Source organism: Meleagris gallopavo, chromosome 3 (assembly GCF_000146605.3).
Source record: "Meleagris gallopavo isolate NT-WF06-2002-E0010 breed Aviagen turkey brand Nicholas breeding stock chromosome 3, Turkey_5.1, whole genome shotgun sequence".
In the NCBI taxonomy this organism is placed as follows: domain Eukaryota; kingdom Metazoa; phylum Chordata; class Aves; order Galliformes; family Phasianidae; genus Meleagris; species Meleagris gallopavo.
In genome coordinates, this window is record NC_015013.2 from 20,976,030 (window position 1) to 20,988,078 (window position 12,049).

Genomic DNA, 12,049 nt, shown 5'->3' on the forward strand with positions numbered 1-12,049 from the left:
AATTTTTTTTTTTAATTTTTTTCCTCTAGAGTACAGTTTCAACTTTGGTTTTGAATACACTTTTAACTGAATTGTCAAAAAATCCCAAAATTCATTTTCAGAAGCAGGAACATTAGCCTTGCCTTGGGCTGCTTTACAAAAGGCACGACCGTACTGCTTTAACAGGAATACATCAAAATTTGATTGCTATATTATTGAAGTTGGAGAATAATCATTGAGACCTGTTTGCTTCTAACCATATATTTCTTCAGAGCAATGAAAGATTCAGTCCCAAGGGAAAGATATTAGTCAGTGCAAAATCACTGATTTATCCTTGTATAAGACAGCTGCTCCAGTAGTAATGCCTTCTATTTTATTTTGTTGGCTCATGATGTCAGGGACAGATGTTGTTGGTATGGCAGTAGATGTCAAACCTTCCCACCAATATTCCGATACGTTTTGTTGCATGTGGCAGATGGCAGCAGAGGGTAATCTGACGAAGTGATGTCTGTCATGGTAGTGCATATGGAGCTAAGGTGTGTCATTCAGTTCCTCCCTGCAGAAAAAATAGTGCTGCCATTGACATTCATTAATGTTTGCAGAAGATTTGAGCTGGCTACCTGGGAGGTAGCAAAAAATTGTCATGAAGGTAGCATCATCTAGAAAGAAAGAGGTACCACCAGAGGTTTAAAGGATTGGTGTAAGAACAAATCTATTCAACTTCTTTATAGCTTAGAAGTAAGTATGAAAGTATTACTGATAAAAGTTTTGGGTGACACAAAATAGACTGAATATTGAACACGGATGAAAACAGCACATCCTGGTGGAATAACCTGGATTACTTGATAGACTGTGCTACTCAATTCAATAAATGCAAAGTCCTACAATTTGGGACGCGGAATTTATAGTAGAAGTGAGGAACGTAAGAAATATATCCAGGAGAACTACATCATAAAATAAGAATAAAGCAATTCAAAATGAATTACCATTGCACTATTAAGCAAAAAAAAAAAAAAAAGGACCTAGCACAATTCTCAAATTCATTTTGTAATGTATTGCAAAAGATCAGAACAGCAACATTTCATACAATCATAGAACCATTAAGGTTGGAAATGATAATCTAGTCCAGCCATCCACCTACCACCAATGTTCCCACTAATCCACGTTCCTTAGTACCATATCTACATGTTTCTTGAACATCTTCAGCGATGGTGACTCAGCCACCTCCCTGTGGAGCCTGTCTGCTCTTTCAGAGAAGATTCTTGTAATATCCAACTTGAACTTCCCCTGGTTCAACCTGGGGACAATCCCTCTTGTTCTACCACTAATTACGTGGAAGAAGAGGTTGACCCCCACCTTGCAACGTCTTTGGAGGGAGATGTAGAGGGCGATAAGATCTCCCCTGAGCCTCCTCTTCTTCAGACAGAATGACAGCAATTCCTTCAGCCTTTACCCACAAGACTTCATTGCCCTTCTCTGGACGCACTTCACAGCGTCAGTGTCTTTCTTGTAATGAGGGGCCCCAAACTGAACACAGTACTTAAGGTGAAGACTCAGCAGAGCTGAGTGCAGGGGACAGTCACGTCCTTGCTCCTGATGTCTACACTATTTCTGATACAAAATTTACATCAGAAGTGTTCACATAATGTGACTGTAGTTCTGTTAATAAAATGTTTTCTGAAACTGAAAAGAGGAAATAACACTAAGTTTTGAGTAAGAAAAATGGCTTTCCAGTTACTTATTTTTACAATTCGTTTTATCAGAAATGCAGCTTCATGAGAAAATAGCAATATCTTTACAAAGGGAAATACAGCAAACTAATGGTTAACAAAATTCAAAGCTTTGAATTTGAAGTTGCAAACCACCAACTAAAGGGTAGACTTTTGATTTCATGATTAAGAATTGGAATATTCAGTTGAGAAAATAGGTAATATCTTGTACTTCTTGATCACTTCAGTTTAAAATTACATGCTTTTAATAGGATTTGTTTTAGCCGAAATCAAACTGCTAGTTTCAGTACAGTGCTAGTTCTGTTAATGGTCTGAGTTCTATGGGAGATCTTGTGGTACCATATGCCTTTTAACATAGGGAATCTATTAGATAAATAATTTACCATTAAACTTGAGTATCAGTTATTTGGAGAAATGTATTTTGACAGTGAATGTATCAAGTTGTATAAATTATACTAAAACATAAGCTATGCTTAGATTACTTTCCAAGAAATATTGGAAATGTTGCTTAAGAAGCATCTGAATTGCAAAGTTTTGACTAATTACAAACTTTATATCTACTTTGGTACAATGAGTTTGATAGTAATCTCAAGAGACACCACCTGCAGTGCTACATTCAGTTCTGGAGCCCCCAACACAAGAAGTACATGGACTTGGAGCAGGTCCAGAGGAGGGCCATGAAGATGATCAGAGGACTGGAGTACCTCCCCTATGGGGACAGGCTGAGAGAGATGGGACTATTCAGTCTGGAGAAGAGAAGGCTCTGAGGAGACCTTATAATGGCCTTCGAGTACTGAAGGGGCTTACAGGAAGTCTGAGGAGGGACTTTTTATTAGAGCATGTAGTGATAGGAAGAAGGAAATGGCTTTAAATGGGTAGAACGTAGATTTAAACTAGATATTAGGAACTTTGGACAATTTTGTGCCATCCAGTGACTCTGCAGCCCACCTTTTGGACTGCCCAGGTGATGACTGCATGACTTCCCCATTACTGATTTGTTTTGTCTTAGAGAATCTGAAAATGTTTTTGGAAAATCAAGGCTATCTGCACTCTTATAGTTCAGCTCATGCTTGTTTTGTGTAGATGGTTATAAGATGTTCCCTTGAACTAGGAAATATTTACAGAATTGATGCTGTATGTCATACTGTGCCCAACTAAATCTAATGACTCGATATTTTACTGTATCATTATTATGGTAGAAGCATCTTCTTCTGTTTCATCTTCATTTTTGTATTAAAAAACATTTCTAGCTTCATTGGTCTACAATATAGACCCATTTTACTCATCATGATTAACTATCTCTTGTTAGAAATAGAAACACAGAAAAAAAATTATACACCATACTTCAAGTTACTGCCAGACAACCTGCCAGCTACTATTGGAGTAGTGCTAAAAACTCAAGTTTTACTGTGTAGAGGTCCTCAGACATAGAGACCTGTGTTTTAGCTATTCAACAGAAAAAAATAAAAGACACCCCTATCTTTATAGCCATGTAGAATCACAACAGGCTTAGATTTGATGAAAGAATTTGAGAGTGAAAGCAGCATAGAAATGTCAGTGGAGCAGGCTGATCTTTTATGTTATTAGATACTAAGATCTGCACCAGAATATTGGTTTTATTTCAATGCTGTATTAGCTGATAATTTTAACGCAGGTTTCTGAGCCAAAGGGAAGAGTTAGTGTTTGCAGGAGTAACTACAATCAGAGTGGAATAAACCAGCAATCTAATACTGCTAAATCCAGTAGATACCTTTCCAAAGGGCAGTAACTTGGAAGTATCAGTGCTCTGAAGTCAATGGAACATGTACATCATTTCAGTAGTAGTGTCCTAATTCAACCAGATTACAAGATGCTGAGAAAAAAATTTACTTTTTTCAGAAAGTACGAACAATTTTAATTGAACAGAATTGACAAATTTGTAAGCTATATACATATGCTTTAACTATTGAAGAGAAAGAATGACAGCTTCCTGCTCAAATAGGGTGTCCAGTTGCTATGGTATTTCTGTAATATATATTCCTTTGATTTGCAGCAATTTTATGTGGCAGATCTGTGTTGCTTCTCTGCTTGTTAGCAGGCAGCATGGCAGCATATTCTTAATTCACTTGATTATGTTTTTCATTATGAAAACAGTGGAAGATTTCATTTGGCATCCTTGCAATTGCCACATAAATTGGTGTATTTTCTGCTCAGTCAGTGAAGATCTCTTCCAGTCCCTTAATTTGGGAGGCTTTGGCAGAAGTTTTTCTTATTTTCTAAATTCGGCTGTTACTCATTAAAAGATTTCAATCACTAATAATAAATTGAAAGTCGTAACCCATAAAAGTCCTCCTTCATTCTCACAAAAGGGATGTGTCAAGTTCTTTCAAGGTAGAATAGTACTAGATTTTGAAATATATGTTAATATATATAATATATTCAGAACATTAAGTTAAAATCAAAAATTTAACTATGTATCCTAAAGCAACGCAGGTATAAAAATAGGTATTTTTGTTCAAAATATAAAAGTAATACTAATGAAATTGCCATCTGTAGCAGTTCTCTTTTCTCAGTAATTAGCAAAAGTTACAAAATCAGTTTAGTGGTTGTGCTTATGACAAGACACACAAATAAGAAACTAGAGTATAAGAGATCTAGTAAAGCCTATTGGCCGTTCAGAAAATCTCTACTGATTAGCAGGATACAACAGCAGGATGGATATTTTCCATACAAAAAACAAACTAGCCCATAACAAACTAGATTGTCACTAAAGCAAAAGTGGGTTTGGGGTTTTTTGTTTTGTTTTGTTTTGTTTGTTGTTGTTTTTTGTTTTTTTTTTTTCTACTAGATAAGAAGATCTTTGAGCTAAGAATGTTAAAATGATCTATCATGTATTCTGGGAAGGTTCCATTCACACATCTTCCAGGAACAGGCTGTAAGAGAAAGCTGACTAAAATTGTACATTGGTTACTGAATCTAAAGTGAGTTCTTACATATAAGCAATTTAAGTTAATTTACTTCAAGCACATCACATTCTCAGGTAAGAATACAGTTAAATAATAAATAATATAGTTATGAGGAATTGTGAGTAAAGAGGAAGAAGTTTATGTCTCTGAGGTGAAGAGCAAGAAGAACATAATGAAACACCTTGTAGCAGAGCTCATTATAAGAGCACAGTAACTCCAGTCTCATTAATTTAGAAATATCATTGGAGGAGCAACTCTGAGCAACTCTGTCTTAGGTAAACCACCCATGTGTCTAATCTGGAAAATAAAATGAAAATATAAGCTGTAATTGATAATTGTGGTTATGAAGTCTGAACTGGAACACAGGCAAGTATCTGGTCATTAATGATCAAGAAAAATAAAGTCAAATTGTGCAGTCCAAGACTAGAAATAATCAGGACAAAAATAAAACAACAGAAATGACTATGATTTAGAGGTGCATAAATTTAGACAAGTTTTAAGAAAAAGTGTGTTCAGGAGTAGCCTTCCATCTGGGAAAACAGATCTCACATAATTTAAGGTGGAAATTGGTATGACTAGACTTAGCAGTCCAGTGATCCAGAGCTGCATCTGCAAGTCTGCTCCAAGGTCTAAACTTCCACATGATGTATACAGTTTTTAAACTAACTGTCTCTTCCTTAATATAACTCTTCCTTAATATCAAAAACAGTATGGGGGAGTTTTTGTAGTGATTTATACATCTTACTTTTTTTATTCTTGCTTTCCTTTTTTAATACATATTGGAAATACAGCTGAGAAGTAGCCAGCTAACAAGGTAGCAGTAGTGCCTAACAAATACGAGACAAAGGCTGTATTTGAATTTAAAAGGCCTGTGGAAGTGGAAAAACTGTAACATGGAGGGGAGTTGGCCAGGGGAGCAGCTTCTCCTCGGGGATGGGCTGGGCATTGTTAGGCAGATAGTGAGCAATTGCATTGTGCTGTTCTTTTTTTTTTAATTTTATTATATATATACTATTATCATTACTATTTTTTCCTTTTCCTTTTCTTGCCTTAGTAAATAGTTTTTTTACCTTCAACGCATTAGTTATTATTTTTTTTCTATTTCTCTTTCCCCAGAACCTGTAGGAAGGAGGGGGGAGCAAAAACTGGTGCTGAGCTGCTGCCAGGTTAAACCATAGCACTTCCTGATACTGATACCTTTGGGAAATTTTAATTAACCAGTTGCTATTGTGTACTTCAGAAACCTGAAGTTTCTTACAACTGTCTTTTTTTTTTTTTCAATTGCATTTTCACCAGTGGAATTATCTTTCCATCTCATCTGTCCACAGCATGGACTGGTTGTGCCTGGTCTTATTTCTTCCCTGCTGCAGCACTTGACATTTCCATTTACTGAACTCCATGAACTTTCTGTCAGCCTGTGATCAAATAAATTACCATTTACAGACATCATCATGAATGAAAGATATACCGACACTAGAACTGAACTCACAGGGTTGACTGTTACTCTTTTATAGTAATCTTTCCTTGTGCGTGTATGATTGACTAAATGTTAAGATAAATTCCTGGTTGTGGTGCATAAAGATAAATAGAATTTTAGTCTTACTCGGTTTTAGTTTTAGTCTCTGTACAGTAGTGGAAACAGTAAAAGCTTATCCTTCACTTCTGATACACTTAGGAAGAAAAGTGTGCGTGATTGATAAGTGTAAATAAGGAAGTACATGTTTGGGGTAGTTTTATAAGGTAAGCAGCCTTATTCTGAAATTACCTTTTGTTTTAAAAAAGTTACCTATGTCTTCTCCACGTAGGTATGAATTCTCATTAATAGTTCTGTTAAGTAGATATTTAAACAGTTATAGTAACTGAGATAGTCATTTTAACAATGCAGGATTCATTATTTATTAATTTACTAATATAGCTGTTGAGGGCTGCTCTTAAAGTAATGACTGCTGTTTTATTATGTTGACACGATGGCACAGGTTGGTTCATCTCAGCAGTGACAGCAACAGTAGGTCACCTCTGCTCAAGCAGATTTTTATCAGTGCAGCATCAAGGCTCTTGTTCGTTGCTGGCAAAAATGCATAGCTAGTGATAATTGTCTTTGAAAACAGTGTTTTGTAGCTGTGCATTTGCTCTGTCAGATGGAGTGACTGTGCTCTTTGTTGCAGTTTCCATGTAAATAAACAGGAGGCATTACTTTCAGAGCAACCTATGTAGATTTTGTCGTTTTTTTTCGTAGTCTCAAGCAAGTCGACTGGCTACCATCTGGCATTTTTGCTCCAAAAAGAAATAGTGAAGCACTCTCAAACATCTCCGTATATAATCCATTATTTATTATTTGTTTGTACCAGTTGGCTTTTAACCATGAATATCATCTAAACCCAGCTTATTTGGATTATAGAAAAGCTTTGTGTTTCCAGAAAAAACCTTCTATTCTTCCACCTTTCCTGAAAAGAACAGTTGTGCTTAGCATTTCCCTTTGCTAGAACAAACTAATCCTCATTTTTCTTTCTTTTGTTTGTTTTCTTTCCACCACAGGAGTCATCAGGACTGCCTTGCATAACATGGACAGGGAAGCCAGAGAGCATTATTCCGTTGTCATTCAAGCCAAAGATATGGCTGGGCAGGTTGGAGGGCTGTCAGGGTCAACAACAGTAAATATCACACTCACTGATGTCAACGACAATCCACCCAGGTTTCCTCAGAGTATGTACGATTTCAATGTATATTTTGTTTTGAAAATTGTGTTGATTGTCAGTGAAGTAGGAAGCTATTAGTGAAATCAATTCAAATTCAAATTTAAGGGGAGAAGGCTACTGAGGAATTGTATGATTTCACCAATATTGTTTCTCTAATATTTTTTCAACTTTCTCGTGTTTTCGTATGAAGCAAAAGTATGAAACAACTGAAATACTGAGACCAATGAAGATTTATTTCAATTAAGCATTGACTAAAAGAGAGATGGGTGATAAGTAAATACTCATGTCACGTGTGAGTTGTTCTCCACACCTTTTAGAATATGCATAATGCAGTAACCACATAATTTTGATCCCACAAGTGAATTATGTTGTTCCATTGTTCAAAACAACAAAAAGTAACACATTCAAAGTTCAAATCTGTATTTGGCTGCTTCCATACATATGTATCAGTTTTTTCTTCTTCTATTTCTTTCTCTAAACTCTTGCAAACTTTTAAGATCACTTTCTGCACTATAATCAAAACCTAAGCTGTTCACAATTGTTGAACTATAGTGAAGTCTGCCTTTCTCCTAGTTAAATGATTTGTCAGTGTTGGTGTCAAACTGAATGTTCTCACATTTATGTATGTAAAAGTGTTAACCAGAGTACTCTCATTAGAAAATCTTTGTGTGACCACTTGTCACAGAGTTCTCTCTGTATCTATCTATGTTTGTGACAGGGGGACAGCAGGCCCACAGGCCCAAAAAAAAAGAGGGGGGGGTTGATGGTTTATGGGCTGGTCCAACCTGGTTCTGTGACTAACGGGGCAGGGGACCCACAGATCTGTGCCCTGGGAACTGAAGGCGAAATGGCTAGGGGACGCATTGCCAGAATGACGAGCAGAAAAAGAGACAGTCTCGTTCAGCAACTGCCAGCTATGACACCACTAATAGGAAGCTCACTTTTATCCAGCTCATTTTATGTATAGTGATCTGACACAACAGCTGGAGCCCTGTAAGTACTCAGAATTCAGTTGACAATTTATTTGAAAGTCTTCTGAAATGAAATTGCATAGCAAAACCTACTCCCTTTGCCGATTGGCTCAAGGCCAGTAAGAATCTTGTAATCTGGACTCAGACGTTGCATGAGCCCTTGTAGAACATAATGGACTAGTAGCTATAGGTACATCCCCTGGGAAATACGTGAGCTATTTGAATGAGGAGATTTATAAACAATAGTAGAGATCACAGTGCTCCAGGGAAAAACAAAGCTCCCTGACAGTACACATTATGTAAAAATCTGGTCAAGCAGTAAGAAGGCTCATTAAAAGTATTGTAGAAAAGAGTGGTTTTTTAGTGCCTCACAAATGCACATACACAAGCCTTTTAAAAACAACCTTTAATAAAGTATGTTTGGTTTTAGGTTTCACAAAATCGTCAATACACTCTGTGCTCTATTTAATAATTCCAAACTTTTGAAAAGACAAAGGGAAAGTCATATCTTTGATCAAATACAATAAGGCAGTTAAACTACAGAAAATGCCTTAGTTTTTCTGCAAATTCAGGAAGAAATGGATTCCTATGTTTGATCCCTTTTATTTTGAGTGGAAGTTTTTGGCAAGCTGACTGACACAAAAGTGTACATCAGCACATATATTTCTTAACTTGTGTTAGTATTTTAGAAAATTGAGGAAATATAAAATCTTCACATTATCTTCTACACAGTTTAAGGGACTCTAATAATTGCTTAAAATATTTTCAAAAACTACAAAGCATCATTTCATTTCTAATGGAAAATCATTGTTTAGTAAAGCAGGGTAAAAACCGTGTGTTTTAACATGTAGCATTTTTACCAGAAAATATTAATCCTGGAACAAGTATTGTTGGTAACAGCAACAATACTTTCTTTCCTTACACAGAATTAGTATACCACAACTTTGACTGTAACGTTGCTTTTTCACTTCTTTTCAACAAGTGTAATTGAAAGCCATTGCAAAAGAATGGTAGCTGTATGTTAGTAATAATGAATCAAAGCAGATAATCTAAACTCAGCCCATCTTACCGTCATGAAATATTGCAGTAATACATGAGTATTACACTAATAAAAACAACTTCACTGTTTATTTTTCTTCTCCTCTAATTGTATCCCATGCTTTTCAGTTAAATTTCTTGTCAATTTCCTTGTTAGATGGAATGCTAAATGACTTACTGAGGTGTGTCACATTCAGAACTGAATTCAAGGGAAGTACTAACCAAAACTACATATATCAAGTATATAAATCTCAGGACAGGTTGAGCCTAAGATAAACCAGATTATCTTTTGGTTAGTTTTCTTTTTCTCCATTGCCATACATGTGAGTTGTGAATCTGACTGTAACTGTATGAATACTGTGTGAGTATCAGTACAAGCTAGGAAGCATGTCTGATTGGTGCTTCTGTTATTTGTTTTATCTAGAAACACACTTTACTGTATGTAATTAAAAGGTCTACCTTTCTGGTCCTGTAGATAGGAGTTCATGCATATGGACTAGGGTAAGCTAGATTTGTCTTTTGTAAATAATTTTTTCAAAAAACTAATTGAAACTTGAAAAAGAAATTATAAATCGATCTGCTTATATGAATTTACTGTATTTTTTCTGTATTCAATCAAAATATAGCTGATTTTGTTTCAAAGAAAGTACTAGAAGAGCTACAATGTTCCAAAGTACCAAAAAGACTATGAAGAAGATTATGAAACTTTTCTGCATAAATGGATCAGTGTGATTGCAGTTCTGAAATAGAAGTGAATACATGGTAATAATAATCTCTGAAATAAGATGCATAGCTGAAAAATTCTGTTTGCAAAACACAGTGGTATGTGTCGGAAGTAGGCAAGGGGTTGTAAATTCATCAGAATCATGAACTGAATCTTTAAATGCATTTTGCTTTTCATCTACTTACTGCATCTTGTACAATTCTTATTTATTTTCCTTTATCATCACACGTTTCTTTTCCTTAGAGAGTCTAGTCATACATGAACTAGCTATGTAATATAAGCTGGCAGACAGCGCTCTGCATGGGAAGGTCTTGTCGATAATCAGCATCACTCAGTTCTTGTTGGTTTTAGCACTGATGAATCTATTTGGCTTATTGTTGAAGGCACAAATTTCATAGTCATAAATTTACTTCAGTAATCTGTTAATAAATGTTCGTCTGCTGATGAAACAGTTATATCAAGCTTGATTTACATAAGAATTTTCTGTATACTTTTGTTAATTTTCTCTGGTCTTGCTTAGGATGAGTAGATTAGACATGTTTTGCTTTGTTTAGGATGAATACATTTTGATTGCATCGAGATCATCACACTTGGCAGATGCTTTCACTATCATGTTTTGTACATAAAATGCTAATGACTACAGTCCAGATAATGTGTAGTAGATCTGTAGCATTATGTCTTGAGCCCAATTTTACAAGGAAATGACTTCCTGATTCCCCATTTGTAGATTTTCTTCTTTCATACATCTAACTCTGTTCTTTAGAATAAGGCAGAATTTAAATATAATTCACGAAGGAAAGAGTTTTTATAAAGCTTGATTGTTGAAGCTTCATTGTTTTATAGCAGTGTATAAAAACAGTATGAAAATATGTTTTATTTTCACTTTTTTTTTAAATGTCATTTTATTGACATAGAATCATAGAATTCCAGCTTGGGTTGGAAGGGACCTTAAGGATCATCAAGTTTTAACTACTCTGCCAAAGGCAGGGTTGCCAGCCACTAGATCAAATACTAGATTAGGCTGCTCAAAGTCCCATCCAGCCTAGCCTTAAATACCTCCAGGGACAGAGTATCCAGCACCTCTCAGGACAACCTGTTCCAGGACATCACCACTCTCAATAAAAAACTTCCCCCGGCATCTAATATAAATCTCCCCGGTCTTAGTTTAAAACCATTCTTCCTTGTCCTGTCATTATCTACCGGTGTAAAAAGATGATTTCTCTCATGTTTATAAACTCCCTTTAAATATTGGAAGGCTGCAGTGTGGTCTCTCCACAACCTTCTCTTTTCCAGACTGAACAAGCCCTATTCCTTCAGCCTATCTTTGTAGGAAAGGTGCTCCAGTCCTTGGATCATCTTCGTGGCCCTCCTCTGGAACTTCTCCAAAAGCTCCACATCTTTTTTGTGCTGAGGGCCCCGGATTTGAATGAAGTATTCCAGCTGGGACTTCACAAGGGCAGAACAGAGGGGGACAGTCACCTCCCTCACCCTACTGGCCACCTCTCCCTCTGATGGAACCCAGGATACCGTTGGCCTTATGAGCTGCAAGCGCACACTACTGACTCATGTTACCTTGCACTTTGCTTTATTGAACCTCATTAGTTTCACAAGGGCCCATTGCCCATCTTTTGAGTTTATCAAGGTTCCTCTGAATAACATCCCTTCCTTCTGCTGTATCAACCTCATCGCTCAGCTTGGGGTCATCAGCAATCTTGCTGAAGGTGCACTCAATCCCATCATCTGTGCAATTGATCAAGATTTTAAAGAGCACTGGACCAAAGATGGACCTCTGGGAAACACCACCCACTATTGGCTTCCCCCTGGACGTAGAACCTTTGACCACAACCCTCTGGTTGTGACCTCCAACCAATTCCTTATCCTCTAAATAGTCCGTTCTTCAAATCAGTATCTCTCCAGTTTAGAGATAAAGCTGTGGTGGGGGAACCATGTCAAAGGCCCTGCAGAA

General features: G+C 36.5%; 1 protein-coding gene across 5 annotated transcripts in view; it reads left to right on the top strand.

The window, feature by feature from the left end:
* Positions 1 to 12,049, top strand: part of CDH18 (cadherin 18) — a 204,045-nt gene that overhangs the window by 129,497 nt on the left and 62,499 nt on the right. For all 5 annotated transcript variants that reach the window (XR_004159171.1, XM_010708478.3, XM_010708479.3 and 2 more), the window contains exon 6: positions 7,190 to 7,357. Coding sequence is in view for 4 of the 5 variants with exons in the window: in XM_010708478.3 (XP_010706780.1) it covers positions 7,190 to 7,357 (168 nt within the window). In the remaining variant the exon portion in view is untranslated. The remainder of the gene's footprint in view (positions 1 to 7,189; positions 7,358 to 12,049) is intronic.